This window comes from Mangifera indica, chromosome 20 (genome assembly GCF_011075055.1).
Source record: "Mangifera indica cultivar Alphonso chromosome 20, CATAS_Mindica_2.1, whole genome shotgun sequence".
NCBI lineage: Eukaryota > Viridiplantae > Streptophyta > Magnoliopsida > Sapindales > Anacardiaceae > Mangifera > Mangifera indica.
Window position 1 is genome coordinate 701,397 of NC_058156.1, and position 18,558 is coordinate 719,954.

Below are 18,558 nucleotides of genomic sequence, written 5' to 3' on the forward strand. Positions count from 1 at the left end.
ATTCAATTGTCAAAACAGGGTGTACATAGTTTTATTGATTATGATAGTCAAATCACGTATAGTATCATGTATAAAGTATTGTATGATATAACTTTTAAAAAATAAAATAATAAAAAATACAAATTGACATATCATCAATTTGAAAAATATCACAAACATCTTTGAAAATTTAAAATTTCTCATATACACTTATATTATATCATCATTTTATATAAAAAAAAAAGTATATTAATTCTTATCAATAATATATATCATATTACATCGTACGATATGTCTATTGTGTTGTATTAATTTAATACACCTCAAAATACGTATTGTTTTTCTTGTATATTGTATCATAGAATATGTATTATGTATCGTAGAGTATTGACAACTATGTTATTGATGATGAAAACCATGTTTGAATTCAATTCAAAACTAGAAATCTTTACTTTTTTTTTTTAATAAACTCATTGAGTTGAATAGCTTGAATTTGTTCAGTTTACATCCATTTTTTAAATGTTCAACCCAATCTGCTGGAGCTTCATAATTTGCAGAAATTTTTTTTTATAGTTTTTGTAGAGTGGGGATCACTTTCACTGTTCTCTTTAATATGTTTTTATGTGAATTGATTTTGCTTTGTTAAAAATTATTAGGTTGCTTTCTTTTCAAAATGTGACTTTATAATCACTTTGCCAAGCAATACTTTTATGCAATATTAGGGCCAAGTCATTTTCCTTCTAGAAATGCCATCTATAATATTGTTCATTGGTATGAAATCCAACTAAATTAGTATAAGCTAATTGAATGCTTCAAAATAAATTAATCAAATAATCAACCTGCATATATAAATTAGTGAATATATAAGGTTGTTGTAAAGGGCTAGCTGTCAATATATTGTTTTTTGTTGTATACATTGGTGACTCAAAGTCTGAAAGGGGTTATTCGAATTCAGGAAGTACAGATTTGATATATGGATTTTTAAAAGATTTATAGTGGTAGTAAAGAGATCAGACCGATAGACCTAATCTCGTAGCCTAGTATTGATCTCATATAGGGATAGGGTGTTAGAGTTTCACCTATACAGGATGGACTACATGACTCAATAGATAAATTTTTCATTACACTTAAGTAAATGCAACAGGTAGAATAGCAACGACTTTCAATAAAGCAAGTGCAAGTTATGGGCAAGATAGGTGCCCCATTACAAATGTGTGACTTGTGAATACATGTGTCAAATATATTCAAACAAGAATTTCATATAAAAGTTGTATTAAAGTGTTCGTAAAAATATCCTAAAAAGATTGTCGCAAAATATAGATGAATATTCTCGCCTTCATTGTGTAATTTTCTTCATTCAAAGTGGAAATTGCTCAATATTCTACTTGTAGTTTTTCTCATATTAGATTTTATATGTAAATCTTGTGTTTTTGTTTAAAGTAGCCGTTAATACTTCATATATAAATAATTTACATATTATTTTATAATTATATGATTTTAAATTAAAAATAAAATAGATAATTAAATCATCCAATCACATAATAACACATCAAAATATTTGTACTCATGAATCAAACCATTAGCACATATAACATACTATTTTGTGAATTTGATTCAAATTGCTAGTGCCCTAGTTGTACTTCATGTTGCACATTTTCAAGTACGTACTGCAATATAAACAGTCAGAGCTTTCACTGGATGCCCTAACCAAATATTGATATATAATTAAAGGCCAAAAGACTTATTCTCGCTTAAGGTTTGAGAAATTTCAAATTCTTACCTATTAACTTTCAAAAACTTAAATACCTATCTTTATGTTAAAATTCACTGTTAAAGTTAAAAATAAAAATATTATTTAGCTAAACATATTAAAAAACTAAAAATATATCACATTTCTCCCTTTAATTTAAAATTTTAATTTTTACCTTAACTAAAAAAATTATAAAAAAATTAAAAATTTATCATATTTATCTCTTAGTTTAAAAATCTAATAATTTTTTTTATCTAAAGTTTAAAAAATGACCATTTTACTTTAGAATTTTTTAATAAAAGAGAGTTTGAGATTTCACCGAACCATGAGTGGGAATAAATCTTCTAGCCTACAATTAATTTTCTTATGAAAACCGAGTAATTTTTCCCTAGGCCTGCGAATAAACACTGAAAATGATGAAACACAGTTGAATTATATGATTGTTTCGTTAAGTCTTTAATGCTATATATATATATATATATATATATATATATGTTTTGAGGGCTTCCAAGTAAGCGTATTCGGGAAGTTTTCTTCTTCCTAAATTCCAATGTGTACATAATAACATTGCAATCTTCTTCAGCTTTACTGCACTTTGATTATTGAGTCCATTCACAAAGCCATTATTGTGTTGACCTGAAACTAGGAAATTTATGTATTGTTTCAAAGATGTGAAAGAGTTTTTTTTTTTTTTTCCCTCTAATGGAGGCAGTTGACTCGGAGGACCCCTGCCTCCTGCCCTTAGGTATACCGTAAACTCTAATTCTAGTGTAATTTAGAAAGAAACCCTGCAAGATTAGCAACCTAACAGATAAATATTTCCACATTCATTTTGTGTCAAATATTTTTAAACACTTTTTTAAAGTTACTAATAACATAACTCTAGAAATAGACTCTTGAGTTCCTCTCTTTGGCACCACTCTCTCATTGACTTTATATAACAATGGAGAGGGAAGGGGTTAGAATTATTATCTCTACCCCTATCCTCTCTCCATTTCCGTTATAAAAATTACGAGAGACTCTCGAGTTCCTCTATCTTGCACAACTCTCTCATTGATTAGATATTACAACAAAGAGAAGACGGACGAGAATCATTATCTTTGTTCTCATCCTCTTCTCTATCATTTACCTATGAAGAATAATTTTTTTTTCTATCATTGTCCCTAATATCATAATAAATAATTAGAAGTGTAATTAATTTTCTCGTACATTATATTTTAGAAATAAGTATTCAGGAAAAATGGTAAGAGGTAGGGTTGAGCTGAGCAAAAATTGACCTTTGTCGGTGTCCCATCCCCTCTTGCAGGGGTTATTTTGTCTTTGTCATTTTCTTCATCTAGAGAATCTTCTTTTCAATAGGATTTTAATATTTACCCCGAGAGAAATACAAAATAAAAAACAAGCGCTCTCTATATAAGTCTCCGTTTCTCTTTCTTCATCCAGCATTGGTGTTTCTGGGTCCATTTCTCTATATGCAAAACATTTATCTTTTTTCTGAATTTTTTTTCTCCTTTCTTTCTCTCTAAAAAAAGCCAAAGTCTCTTAGAACTAGATTCCGCGTTCTTCCATTATTACTCCACTATATCTATAAACTTACTAAGTACAAAATCGCCATTAAATTCTTATCAAATGGGAAGCCTAGCTAATCACCAACGCCGTTGGGCCTCTGACACCGTCCCTGGAAACGTTGTGCTGAGTTCAGCATCTTCGCCTGGATATGAGTCGAACTCGGCGGAGGAGTATGTTGAGGTCACGATTGATCTACAGGACGATGACACAATTATACTTAGAAGCGTGGAGCCGGCGGCGAGAGTCATTAACACCGGCGACGGAATCGGAACCGAGACGCCGTCCTCGGCGTCGAGATCGCCTACGATGAAGCGAAGTTCGTCGAATAGGTTGAGACAGTTTTCTCAGGAGTTAAAAGCGGAAGCCGTGGCTAAAGCGAAACAGTTTTCGCAGGAGTTGAGAGCCGAGCTGAAGAGGTTCTCGTGGAGCCATGGACACGCTTCTCGTGTGTTGTCCACTTCAACTTCCTCGCCGGCTCACAATGGAGGTGGTGCCGGAACTGGATTCGACTCCGCGTTGGCGGCTCGAGCTTTGAGAAAGCAACGAGCTCAGTTGGATCGGACTCGGTCCGGTGCACAAAAAGCGCTTCGCGGATTAAGGTTTATCAGTAACAGTAAAACCAATGGCGTCGATGCCTGGAATGAAGTTCAAAGCAATTTCGAGAAGCTTTCTAAAGACGGCTTCCTCTTTCGCGCCGATTTTGCACAATGCATAGGTTCTTATTGTTCTTTGAGCTTCGAAGTTCTTCTTCTTCTTCTTCACACAATTAAAAAATGTCCCTATTAACATTTTTCTTTCTTGTTTTTACAGGAATGAGAGATTCAAAAGAGTTTGCATTGGAGCTGTTCGATGCTTTGAGTAGAAGAAGAAGGTTAAAAGTTGAGAAGATCAGCAAAGACGAACTTTACGAGTACTGGTCACAAATTACAGATCAAAGTTTCGATTCTCGGCTCCAGATCTTCTTCGACATGTATAGTTTAATTACATAATTACCCTTCTTTCAAACCTACTACTAATTCGCAGAAAGAAAAATCTTACACTAGAATTGGATTAACTTGCAGGGTGGACAAGAACGAAGACGGTAGAATCACGGAAGAAGAAGTCAAAGAGGTATATTAATATTAATAATTTTTAATCTCATATTAATTAATATTGAATTACCCTAATCATCAAACTGTTATAAATTAATACCATAATCTGTGATTAAATACGCTGACGTTTTCATATGATAAATTTTCTTGTAAAATAAGCTTTTTACTTGGGATTATAGCTTCCAGGTTGTCATTTTTGTTTTTACTAATCAACGTTAGGCCAGGATTTGGTGACCATAAATTTCATGTAATTCTAATACTAACGTCTCAGTCAATGGCCCGTCTTATCGTTTTTAGTATATGGATTGATATTCACGGAAGACTTCTAAGGTCGGGTTGATCCACTGGCTCATATCAAATCCATAGTTTGATTCAAATGAATCAATTTTGAGTTGAGCTTCAGTTTAATAGTTTGATTTTTGACTTTGTTTATTCTTATAACAATACTATTTATCATTTTAAAAATGTTTTTCACACCGTCAATGACCAAAAATTACGTTATTTATCAATTTAAACAAATTTGAATCAAACATTATACCTTCAATATGAACTCAGTTCAGTTTAGAACAAATCCAAAGTTGCTTTCAAGATTTAACTGTATGGACAGATGGTTTACCCATGTTGATAAGTCCAAGAGTGATTATTAAGTTTTTCAGTGGGTTTGGTGGGGGGTTTTTGGTCTTTTCATATATTTGTATTGAGAAATGTTTATTTAGGAAATTAACTATTTATTTATTGATTTATATTCTGATAGATTATAATGCTAAGTGCTTCTGCAAATAAGTTATCAAGACTGAAGGAGCAAGCAGAAGAATATGCAGCTTTGATCATGGAGGAACTGGATCCTGAAAGACTTGGATACATTGAGGTGGGTACTTTATCCGAACACAAATTTGTGCGGTTCAGTGATAATTCCACGGTCATATGTACAGTACATGCACCCATTTTAATATTCATAAGTTTAATTATCAAAAGTCCATTGTTAGGCCACAAAACAAGCTATTGTTTGTTCAACCGTTTACGAAGAAAGAATGGCACACAAACAAATAATAAATTTTTCCGGTAAGACGAGCTTATCTCATGTCTGTGTAAGATCTTCTTGGTAGTTCAACTGTCTCTTTTCCCTTCCCTTGCAGTCTCTTACTACTCAGTCAACATAATCAGTTGACAAATACGTATACAAATACCAGTTAGGTATAGTGATGAGGCAGTCCAATCTTACTGCGATTTATTAATGACCCTTTGAAGTGGCGGTACAGTCCAGATCTAGAGTCATGACGCATAAAGTTGATTTTTTCCATGTGAGTTTCTGTTCATACTCACCATTTCTGATAATGATATGCAGCTATGGCAACTAGAGACGCTTCTGTTGCAAAAAGACACGTATCTCAACTACAGTCAAGCACTGAGTTACACGAGCCAAGCCCTGAGTCAAAACCTGCAAGGTTTAAGAAAGAAGAGCCGAATTAAAAGAATAAGCAAAGAGTTAATTTATTATTTGCAGGAGAATTGGAGGAGGGTTTGGGTGCTGTCGTTGTGGATTTTGATCTTGATTGGGTTATTTACATGGAAGTTTTTTCAATACAAACAGAAAGCCGCATTCCGGGTCATGGGTTATTGTCTTCTTACTGCAAAAGGTGCAGCTGAGACATTGAAGTTCAACATGGCTATTATACTTCTGCCTGTGTGTAGAAACACTATTACCTGGCTAAGGTCCACCAAATTGGGCTTCTTCGTGCCGTTTGACGACAACATCAACTTTCATAAGGTGCGTAAATAAACTGTATATACCATTGTTGTTTGATTTATACGCTTGGGTCCCATACAAAGATTCTCCGATCAAAGTCAACACTATGATTGATCACAGTCACCAAGATGAAAAAGCATAGGCCCGCTTATCTCTTGAGAGAGACACATAAGACACTCAAATTGCTTCTCCACAGTCCACAAAACAAAAACTGACAACCAACTTTCTCATTACTTTTTATCTAAGGGAAATAAAATAATTATTTAAAGGTATATTCGAACTGTACTGGTTTGATTCAAAGGAATCAAAATACTATTGCTGTTTGGTTCAAATCAAGCTGGGTACAACCCTATTATTTTGATCTGTCAATCCCTTATTACACAAAATATTACTCATAAATAAATTTAGAGAGAAATAGGATCGGCAGCTTCAGCCAGTTTTACCCTTACAATAAACGTTTTTATGCGGATGTTATAGAAATGCACCAAAAAGAGAATCCGGAATATGAGTGCTTTACGAAAAGCTGAAAAGACGTGCTTTATGAAAATCTAATCCGACAAATTCACCGAAAAGTGATGTTCCACTTTCACATTTTTAGTGTTATAGCCGTGGATGCTCCAATGTCTCACACAGTCACTCTAATTCAAGTCTAGTTTCTTTTTTGATTTAACCTTTATGTCTCTATTATTGCTTCCATTGACAATGGTGGGTCGCCATCATTATCAAAGTTTGTGGTTTCTTATAAGCCTGCAAAATTTGACTTAATTAAATTTGATTGCATGAAGAGACTGTTTAAAGTTATATTATACTGTATGCGTATATCTTCTGATACCTTACATTTCCTTTACTTGATTAATACCTGCAGACGATTGCTGCAGCAATTGTAGTTGGCGTCATTCTCCATGCTGGTAACCACCTCGCATGCGATTTTCCCAGGCTTATAGATTCTTCTGAAGTCAAATACGATGACTTTCTGGTCCATGACTTTGGGAAACTTAAACCCACATACTGGGACCTGATTAAAGGGCCTGAGGGTGTGACTGGAATCCTGATGGTGCTATGCATGTTGATTGCATTTACTCTAGCCACTCGATCGTCCAGGCGGAACCTAATTAAACTACCCAAGCCCTTTGACAGGCTCACAGGTTTCAATGCCTTCTGGTATTCACACCATCTGTTTGTTATTGTATACATCTTGCTCGTCATTCACGGCGTTTTCCTCTACATGGTTCATAGATGGTACAAAAAGACGGTATACAGCTGAAATCTATTCGAACTGAATTTGAATATCTCCATAACTTTAACGTTGTAATTTCTGACATTTGAATTTCTGTATCCAGACCTGGATGTATCTTGCTGTTCCAGTTCTTTTATATGCTGGAGAAAGAACTCTGAGATACTTCCGTTCTGGCTTCTCCACCGTCCGGCTTCTGAAGGTTAGCATTCGATATTAATTGAATATGCCTTCTAATCATTGAATATTTAAGCTTATAATGTGCTTATGTGCATCCAACTATGAAGTGTCTTTTGGATGCTTTATTTTTAATTCTTCTTCTAATTGAAAAATGCTAGGTTGCCATATACACCGGGAATGTTCTCACATTGCAAATGTCTAAGCCTCCACAGTTCCGGTACAAGAGTGGACAATACATGTTTGTTCAGTGCCCTGCTGTGTCTCCTTTTGAATGGTAAGTCACCTCTAAATTTCTTGAGTGGTGATAAATAGGGAAGTTCATAAAATGGCTTCACTCTGCTAGCCAATTTTTGGTACTAACTTCTTAAATATGAATGTCAGGCATCCATTTTCAATCACCTCTGCTCCCGGAGACAACTACCTCAGTATTCACATCCGGCAGTTGGGAGACTGGACTCAAGAGCTTAAAAGGGTATTCTCTGAGGCATGTGAGCCTCCTGTAGCCGGGAAAAGTGGGCTTCTGAGGGCTGATGAATCAACAAAGAAAAGGTATACGGTAAACATGTCTTTAGTTACAAGAAACAATATTTCTTCCCTTTCAAGGTACCATCAAATTATTTATCTGTTTATTAAGCATCATTTCATCTGGTAACAGTTTGCCAAAGCTCTTAATAGACGGGCCATATGGCGCCCCGGCACAAGACTACCAGAATTATGATGTCCTCTTACTTGTCGGTCTTGGGATTGGAGCAACACCATTCATCAGCATTCTAAAAGATTTGCTTAACAACATTGTCAAACAGGAGGAGCAAACAGTAAGTAGTAGTAGTGCTTCTAAGCTGAAATTTCCTGATGGTTCAGAGTATATTATGTTTTTAAATGGCAACATATCTCATTTTCTGATTGGTTTTCTTTAGGATTCGGCCACAGATCTCAGTAGGACATCTGACATGAGTGTTGGCAGCAATGACTCTTCGCACAACAGGATTTCTCCAAAACGGAAGAAGCCTCTGAGGACCACAAATGCATACTTCTACTGGGTAACTAGGGAGCAAGGTTCATTTGATTGGTTCAAAGGAGTCATGAATGAGATTGCAGAGCTTGATCAGAGGGTACTAAAATATGCTTTCTAAGAACTCACCTTTTCTGTTCAATACTAGTTTAAGCCGGGGTTGATTCTAAATTGGTTGTTGCGGACTTCAGGGTGTAATTGAGATGCACAACTACTTGACCAGCGTGTACGAGGAAGGTGATGCTCGATCAGCTCTCATCACCATGGTTCAAGCTCTTAACCATGCCAAGAATGGAGTTGACATTGTTTCTGGAACCAGAGTAAGCAAATCCTTTTTTTGTATTTTTTTTTATGTTCAATTCTATGAAAATCGACCACCCTAGTTCAAGCTAATTAATGTACAAATTCTTACAGTTACTCTCTTTCTGATATTAGGTGAGAACCCATTTTGCGAGGCCTAATTGGAATAAGGTTCTTTCTAAAGTAAGATCCAAGCATTGTAATGCCAGGATCGGTAAGTGCATCTTCATCAGCTTTGAATAAGCAATAAGCTCCGTCTCTGTTCCAATCTCAAACTCATATTTTTTCTTTTCTGGAGCAGGAGTTTTCTACTGTGGGGCGCCAGTCTTGGCTAAGGAACTCAGTAAACTTTGCTATGATTTCAATCAAAAGGGTTCAACCAAGTTCGAATTCCACAAGGAGCACTTCTAAACAAATCCTTTCAAACCCATTTCTTACACCTTCCTCAATTTACCTCTCCAAAAAATGTAACCAAAAAAAAACCCAAATAAGAAATTTTTGAATAAGTTAAACTGGAAAGTGAGAAAAGAAAACTGTACAGATTACTAGTAGTTATTGTGATAACACCAAACAGAACCTGAAGAAACCATTCTGGTTGTTGTAGTGGCTTGGAGATTCAAAGCTTGTGCAAATGTTTCAATCCAGTGCATGGTTGCAAGGAAAGGCATTTATGGAGGATGGGAAGTTGAAGACAATCTGCGCATCCATCTAGACTTCAAAGCCGATGAAGTTGGACTCATAAATGAAATATTACCTTAACGATAGATTTCTTAAAAGATTACTTATATTTGATAAAATTTAATAAAAATTGATAAGTATAAATAATTACTATGTTTGGTTAGAGAGAATAAAAGAATATTTAATATATTATTTTATTAAATTCCCTTGGATATAATTATTCTAAAAATATTTTTTTATATTATTTGTTATATTAATTGAAAATGAGATTATTTTTATCTATAAAAATAAATAAATATAATTATAATTATAATAAAATCAAGATTATCTTTATATAATAGTAATAAGACTACTTCTTATATTACCGTACACATTATCTCTGGTAATAGAATATTATCATAATTTTTTATTACTTATAAATCAAATAAAGTAATATAAATAATAAAAAATATAATATCAAAATAATCTTTGTCTACCTTAATTGAACACCTCCTTATTATATTAGATATTAATTCCTCTAATGTTAATATAGTATTTAGAGTTTTACTGGGGATGGAGGAGCTTTATCAGTTACCAGTTATGGGAATATTTTGTTCAAGCTCATTTGTTGAGGTCAATCACAAACTGAGTTTGAGTTTGAGTTTGATAAGCTAAAACTATGGTTTCAGAAACCAAATCAGACAAGCCAATCCGATTGGTTGAACCGTCACCACTAGCAAAAATAGTTTTTGTTGGCTTAAAAATTATTTTTTGAGTTAGACCAGGCTTGACCAGGTTGACCCACTCAACATAAAAACAGTCATTTTTTCATAAATTTATTATTGAAACTTCGACTCAAAACTTCATTTATCAACTCTGAATATTATAAAAATAATTATTCAAAATTAATTCAAATCATATATTTAATAAAAAATTATATAAAATTATTTTGAATATTATTTTTAAACAATTAACTGATCCAATCATTAGCCAAACAACCCGACAGTTGATTGAACTAGACCGTCTCCTCCAACAAGTTGACATTCAATTTAGTTATGAAAATATTGGCTAAAATTATTTCAACTTTAATTTGATTCGTTTGAATCGAACGATAAACTAAATCTAAATTGACTTTGATTTAAATTCGCTTTTACCTCCAAGTCATCTGGTGAGATTCAAAATTAAATTATGTGCAAAGAATGTTAAAAAATAAATGAATTTAGTTATGAATTTTAGCTACAATTATTCTTTTTTACCTACAAAAAAATTCTTACAGAAGTCAGAACTAAAAAGGGCAAAAGATCCCTTCACACAAATCGGCTGTGGCTGACTCACACCGAGACTGACTCACCCACTCCCCCACTCACCCACTCACCACTTACAGTAACGATTCAACACAGTTCCTTGTCTCTTCCTGATTTCCCCCCATCTCTTTACACCCTTTACAATAGAAGTTAAAAAATTCCTGAGACCTTCCAGGCTCTTCACAACGCAACCTGGAATGCAAATTTCAACAACATGAAACAAGAAAATTATCAAATGGTGCCATGGGCACCTCCCAAAAGAGATGAAGAGCTGTATGCACCAGGCAAACCCTTCCGCAAACAAAAGAGCAGCAAGTGTCTTGTATATTTTCTAGTTCTAATTGTCTCACTGGGTGCCATCGCTTTAATTTTTGCATCAATTTTCTTGCGCACCAAGACTCCCAAAGTTGAAATAAAATCAGTGGTGGTCAGTAATCTCAGCCATGGAATTGCAAACTCATCGTCATCTTCTTGGTTTAATGCAACGCTTGTGGCTGAGTTAACCCTGGAGAATAAAAACTTCGGTTCTTTCGAATTCCAGAACGGTTCTGGAAACTTTTTTCATTGCAGCGTTACGGTTGGTGACATGAAGATCGGTAAGGGGAGAGTGAAAGCTCGGAAAAGGAAGATGATGAAGCTTAGGGTTGAACTGAGATCAAATTTGACAAGTGATATAAATTCTGGGCTGTTGAAGCTAAGTTGCCATGCGAAATTGCAGGGCAGAGTGAAGTTGTTTGATTTTGTGGAGAAGAAGGAGAGCCCAGAGATGAACTGTTGTATGTCTTTAAATTTGACAAGTCATGCTGCACAGGATTTGGTCTGCAACTAATTTTCCTTTTTCGAGTTCTTATTCAATTTCGATTTTAGAGTTGATTTTTTTTATATGTTTGTATAGATATCGATCTGATTTGATTAATTCTAGTGTTGTTGTTGCATAATAATTTCTTCTTCTGGTATTTTTTGATGGATAGATATTAATGGGGCTAGTTCTCCATTAAGAAATCCGTCAACTTCCTTACACAGGTTACCGTCACCAGTGAGATATAGAATTGGAGATGGATTCGCTCCAAACAGGGTCGCTCAAATCCACTTTTTGGCTTAAATGAGTTCATCTTAAACTAAAACTTTAGTTCGATATCATTGATTAAGATTAGTTTATTTGTCCATCTAATCACGCCATTCACCTATTTGATGGCATTGTTTACCTCATTTGCATCAATTTGATAACATTATACATCAATTCGAATTTGAGCTTAAGCTTGACGTTATAGATGTAATTTGAGTTCGAGTCAACTCTATACTCAACTAGGCTGAAATTGAATCCACACAGCCCGAGGTCGAATCAAAACCACAAAGGTGTCTCCGCATGTTATGGTTCTGGGTTACTACCTAGACTAACATCCATGGTTGACCCAAGCTCGAGTTAACCCCTCTTGAGGCTTGATTTGCTTTGAATCCACCTTTACAAGTAGTCTATTCTCTTATTTCGAATTAGAAAGCACAAAAAAAAGCCTATAAAAAATGGAACTTGTAAAATTGGATGAAATTATATAATCCAAAACCATGGGAGAAGCCCGTATGATAAAATAAGGCCACATGATACCAGACATGTAAAATTCAATACTCACTTTAATTCTTCCAAGAATCCATAACCAGTCACGCCATTGATATGACCTTAAAATATAAACATATGTTAAAACCAAATCAATAAAATAATCAGCTTTCCAGTCATGCCATCTTCCAAGATCTTGACTTACTTCAGCCTACTCTTCAGGAGTTGTCTCAGTAGAGTGTAGAATCCATAAACATCCTTCAAATATTCAGAGAGAAGCTTCTTTATTATTATCGAAATGTAAAGCTATCTGATTTTAAGCAAGTACATGTTAAAGCTGCCAAATCAATACTGAAGCCATGTAACTCGTGCTAAGGCCTTGGAATATATATATATATATATCAAAGAGCTTGGACAATAATTTGATATAGCTCAGAGATCCACCTTCAATGGCCGGCCTCAAAGGTGACGAAATGGCTGTCAGGAGTGACTCAACCAGACCTTTGTCGCCTGGCCAAGTCCGCAGTGATAAAAAACAAGAAGAGATGGGCAGGCCTCAAAGAAACCTTCGGCTTTATGGATGTGTCTTCCTTCTTTTAACAATCACAGCCGTGATAATCACACTCATTTTCACAGTTTTTCAGATCAAGGATCCGGACATCAAGGTGAATTCGGTTACAGTTAAACAACTGGTATTTGCTAATAATGGCGGTGTTCCAGGCGGTCGGAACATCACACTTGTGGCTGATGTTTCGTTGAAAAATCGTAACGTGGCTTCCTTCAAATTCGGTAACACCACCAGCACTATTTCCTACGGCGGCGTAGTGGTGGGTGAAGGGTGGATTCCTGCAGCAGTTTCCAAGTCAAAACGAACCCTTCGAATGAACGTTTCCATGGATGTAATTCCTGAGAAATTAATGGCTGTTCCGGGTTTTACGGCTGACGTGATTTCAGGAGCATTGAACATGACGACTTATACTAGAGTTCAGGGGAAGGTGAAGCTCTTGAAGATCATCGAAGCAACAATGGTGATGAAGTTGAATTGTACGGTCGTGTATAATATTTCGAGCCAGACGGCTGAAAGCCACTGCAAGCAGCACCATTAGCCGCCTGCCTGCGGCATCCTGACGAGCAAGATGAAATTGATCGTATGTGAGAATGAGAAATACTGGTTCTTTGTGAAGTGTGATTGTGTACTTCTATTCGTAGATTTGGATTCAACATTCTATAAAGCTTCAATTATATGATAAGAAGAAGGGAAATTTTAAAAATTAGGCAAAATTAAAGGGGTCTAAGCGAAATTGCCCAAAAAATTAAGGTTAAAGCAAAAATACCCAGTTTTGTGAAATGACGAAAATGCCCCCATATATAAACACAGCAATTTTTCACTGTGCAATTCAAAGAAAATTCGAATTTTTAACGCATCCCACGGGAATCCCACGGGGAACGTCATTTTCGCCGATTTGCTTGCTTTCCGGCAACCGAAAATGGAAAATAATGTTATCACATCTCCCGTAATCTTGTTTGGATCAAGTTATTGCTCATATTATTGAGATTTGATTGAGATTTTTAGGTTTGAAATTTTAGGGTTTACGGTTTGAACAATGCTTAAAATGTTTTGATTCTTGGTTGTTTTTGTTGAATTAATTGAGGGGTTTTGTGTTATACAACGTGTAGATTCGATTTATGTGAAAATCGGTGGCTAAAACGACCAAAATTTGGCCGGAAAAGACTGCAGAAGAGATCGGCAGTCCGACGTGGGAACAGTGTTTCCCACGTTAAAATCAATAAGCCCACGTTCAGCCTAATTTCGGGGGGGAAACATAGCTTTTTGAAACAATTGGGGTGACGTGGGCAATTCTTATCCCACGTGGGGTTTTTTTGAAATTTATCACGTCAACGCGAGTTTTGCAAAATTACGAAAATGTCCATATATATTACACAGAAAAAATTGCTATTTCCCACGTTAATATTACGAAATTACCCTAAAATTTCTCTCAAATTTCACGTACCCACGTTCATCCCACGGGCGATCCGATTTCCGTCGATTTCCGTCAATTTTCTTGATTTCCGGCACCCACAAATGGCAAAGAAGGTTAGTATATCTCCCTTAATCTTGTTTGGATCAAATTATTGCTCATATTATTGAGATTTGATTGAGATTTTTCGGTTTGAAATTTTAGGGTTTACGGTTTGAATAATGCTTAAAATGTTTTGATTCTTGGTTGTTTTTGTTAAATTGATTGAGGGGTTTTGTGTTAGACAAGGTGTAGATTTGATTTATGTGAAAATCGGAGGCTGAAACGACCAAAATTTGGCCGAAAATGACTGCCGAAGAGATCGGCAGTCCGACGTGGGAACAGTGTTTCCCACGTCAAAATCGTCCAGTCCACGTGCAGCCAAGATTGGCTGTTTTTGGGGGGAAAAGTAGCTTTTTTAAAATATTGGGAAGCTGGGGAAATTCCTTAGATTTTCAGTGGACCTTTAGATTTTCAGTTTTCATGAGGGGGTAAATTGAGATTTTTCTTATCTAGGGTTTTGATTGTGTACTTTTCGAATTTTATATCCGTTTTTTCTGTTCTAGGGTTTTTCAACTTTTAGAATTCGAATTTCAATTCCGTTTTTTCGAATTTCATCGTTTTACGCGATATGGACTCGTATTTTTAAGATTTCCGAAGGATTTTTTGATTGTTCCCATTCTAGGATTTTTCAACTTTTAGAATTCGAATTTCAATTCCGTTTTTTCGGATTTCATCGTTTTACGAGATATGGACTCGTATTTTTCAGATTTCCGAAGAATTTTTTGATTGTTTCCATTCTAGGGTTTTTCAACTTTTAGAATTCGAATTTTAATTCCGTTTTTTCGAATTTTATCGTTTTACGAGATATGGACTCGTATTTTTCAGATTTCCGAAGGATTTTTCGATTGTTTCCATTCTAGGGTTTTTCTATTTTTAGAATTCGAATTTCAATTCCGTTTTTTCGGATTTCATCGTTTTACGAGATATGGACTCGTATTTTTAAGATTTTCGAAGGATTTTTCGATTGTTCCCATTCTAGGGTTTTTCAACTTTTAGAATTCGAATTTCAATTCCGTTTTTCGGATTTCATCGTTTTACGCGATATGGACTCGTATTTTTCAGATTTCCGAAGGATTTTTTTATTGTTTCCATTCTAGGGTTTTTCAACTTTTAGAATTCGAATTTCAATTCCGTTTTTTCGTATTTCATCGTTTTACGAGATATGGACTCGTATTTTTAAGATTTCCGAAGGATTTTTCGATTGTTCCCGTTCTAGGATTTTTCAACTTTTAGAATTCGAATTTCAATTCCGTTTTTTCGGATTTCATCGTTTTACGAGATATGGACTCGTATTTTTCAGATTTCCGAAGGATTTTTCGATTGTTCCCATTCTAGGGTTTTTCAACTTTTAGAATTCGAATTTCAATTCCGTTTTTTCGTATTTCATCGTTTCACGAGATATGGACTCGTATTTTTCAGATTTCCGAAGGATTTTTCGATTGTTCCCATTCTAGGGTTTTTCAACTTTTAGAATTCGAATTTCAATTCCGTTTTTTCGTATTTCATCGTTTTACGAGATATGGACTCGTATTTTTAAGATTTCCGAAGGATTTTCGATTGTTCCCGTTCTAGGATTTTTCAACTTTTAGAATTCGAATTTCAATTCCGTTTTTTCGGATTTCATCGTTTTACGAGATATGGACTCGTATTTTTAAGATTTCCGAAGGATTTTCGATTGTTCCCGTTCTAGGATTTTTCAACTTTTAGAATTCGAATTTCAATTCCGTTTTTTCGAATTTCATCGTTTTACGTGATATAGACTCGTATTTTTCAGATTTCCGAAGGATTTTTTGAATGTTCCCATTCTAGGATTTTTCATATTTTTATGTTTTTTCCACGTATACATTTGTTTACATATTTGTTTTTACTCATGTCTAACGAATTTTTTACATTGTCTCAGGATATTTCTCGCAAAAGAAGACGGGTTGACAGCGAGCTGCGAATCCCTGACGAGACCAGACACTTCCGGGCAGAGGCGATATGTCGTGCACAGCGTGCCGCATTATCTCGGATTACTGCTACATTGACCCCAGATCAGCTACGACTATTTGAGAGGACATGTTTCGGGTATCTCCTTCGTTTACCCGAAACCAAATTCTCCATTGACCCCAGATCAGCTACGACTATTTGAGAGGACAGAGTTTATATATATTTCTGTTATATTCAATTGGTTAACGACAACGATAAGTAACTAAAATGTCTCATTGTTTATAGGTTTTCATCCCTATAAACTTCGAGAACGCACATTGGGTCGCCGGAGTTATAGATTTCCGTGAGTGGTCGATTACGGTGTACGATTCAGATGTTTCATATTCGGGGAATATAGGGACTCTGGAGCAGCGCATGCGACCGTACATGACCTTTATTCCCGCGTTATTAGAGGCGACGACTTTTTGGACAGCTTCTAGGAGGACTCCACGACGTGATCCCCTCACTTTACATCGAGCGTCGGATGTCCCTCAGCAGGGTTTGGGCTCCGGTGACTGTGGCGTCTTTATGTTGCGATTTTTTGAGTGTTTGGCGTTGGCACGGAGCTACGTTTTTCCCCGAGAGTCGTCTACCTCTATGCGTCGACGATTAGCGACACAGTTATATTTTCATTGTATCGAGTAGCTCACGGATGTATATTTATCGTTATTCCTATGTTTAGATGTATATATTTATTGTATGTTCATATGTATATGATATACTTTATTTGTGGTTATATATGGATGTGTATCGTATTTGAGTTCATTTTTTAAATAATCTTGTCATAAAAAAACAATAAAAACGTATAATTACTCAAACATTTACACACTTGAAACAAATTAGAGAAAATATAGTAATAATGAAATAAATTAACACCAAATCCAACAATCCTTCGAAAATCTGGAAAATACAAGTCCATATCTCGTAAAATGATGAAATTCAAAAAAATAAAATTGAAATTCGAATTGTAAAAGTTGAAAAACCCTAGAATGGCAACAATCGAAAAATCCTTCAGAAATCTGAAAAATACGCGTCGATATATCGTAAAACGGTGAAATTCGAAAAAACGGAACTGAAATTTGAATTCTAAAAGTTGAAAAACCCTAGAATGGAAACAATCGAAAAATTCTTCAAAAATCTAAAAAATACGAGTCGATATCTCGTAAAACGGTGAAATCTGAAAAAACGGAACTGAAATTCCAATTCTAAAAGTTGAAAAACCCTAGAATGGAAACAATCGAAAAATTCTTCAGAAATCTGAAAAATACGAGTCGATATCTCGTAAAACGGTGAAATCTGAAAAAACGGAACTGAAATTCCAATTCTAAAAGTTGAAAAACCTTAGAATGGAAACAATCGAAAAATTCTTCAGAAATCTGAAAAATACGAGTCGATATCTTGTAAAACGGTGAAATCCGAAAAAACGGAACTAAAATTCAAATTCTAAAAGTTGAAAAACCCTAGAATGGCAACAATCAAAAAATCCTTCAGAAATCTGAAAATACGAGTCGATATCTCGTCGATCGGTGAAATTCGAAAAAACGGAACTGAAATTCTAATTCTAAAAATTGAAAAACCCTAGAATGACAACAATCGAAAAATCCTTCAGAAATCTGAAAAATACGAGTCGATATCTCGTAAAACGGTGAAATCCGAAAAAATGAAACTGAAATTCGAATTCTAAAAGTTGAAAAACCCTAGAATGGCAACAAACGAAAAATCCTTCGGAAATCTGAAAAATATGAGTCCATATCTCGTCAAACAGTGAAATTCGAAAAAACTGAACTAAAATTCGAATTCTAAAAGTTGAAAAACCCTAGAATGGCAACAATCGAAAAATCCTTCAGAAATCTGAAAAATACGAGTCGATATCTCGTAAAATGGTGAAATCGGAAAAAACGAAACTGAAATTCGAATTCTAAAAGTTGAAAAACCCTAGAATGGCAACAAACGAAAAATTCTTCGGAAATCTGAAAAATATGAGTCGATATCTCGTAAAACGATGAAATCCGAAAAAACGGAACTGAAATTCGAATTGTAAAAGTTGAAAAACCCTAGAATGACAACAAACGGAAAATCCTTCAGAAATCTGAAAAATACGAATCGATATATCGTAAAACGGTGAAATTCCAAA

General features: G+C 34.9%; 3 protein-coding genes across 3 annotated transcripts; all 3 read left to right on the forward strand.

Moving 5' to 3' along the window:
* The first annotated feature begins 3,174 nt into the window (after positions 1-3,174).
* On the forward strand, positions 3,175-9,710 carry LOC123204950 (respiratory burst oxidase homolog protein A-like). Its single transcript, XM_044621773.1, has 14 exons — positions 3,175-4,013; positions 4,109-4,268; positions 4,360-4,408; positions 5,144-5,257; positions 5,735-6,157; positions 7,002-7,388; positions 7,477-7,572; positions 7,709-7,824; positions 7,932-8,099; positions 8,206-8,365; positions 8,468-8,662; positions 8,754-8,882; positions 8,998-9,076; positions 9,164-9,710. The coding sequence occupies exons 1-14, from the start codon at positions 3,359-3,361 to the stop codon at positions 9,271-9,273; spliced, it is 2,841 nt and encodes a 946-aa protein (XP_044477708.1). The 5' UTR covers positions 3,175-3,358; the 3' UTR covers positions 9,274-9,710.
* Positions 9,711-10,657: 947 nt separating this feature from the next.
* Positions 10,658-11,657, forward strand: LOC123203829 (late embryogenesis abundant protein At1g64065-like). The gene has a single exon (XM_044620274.1). It carries the CDS (start codon positions 11,038-11,040, stop codon positions 11,650-11,652), a length of 615 nt encoding a protein of 204 aa, XP_044476209.1. The 5' UTR covers positions 10,658-11,037; the 3' UTR covers positions 11,653-11,657.
* A 1,191-nt stretch (positions 11,658-12,848) lies between these two features.
* LOC123204749 lies at positions 12,849-13,481 on the forward strand. Its single transcript, XM_044621549.1, has one exon. The coding sequence runs from the start codon at positions 12,849-12,851 to the stop codon at positions 13,479-13,481; it is 633 nt and encodes a 210-aa protein (XP_044477484.1).
* Positions 13,482-18,558: the final 5,077 nt, after the last annotated feature.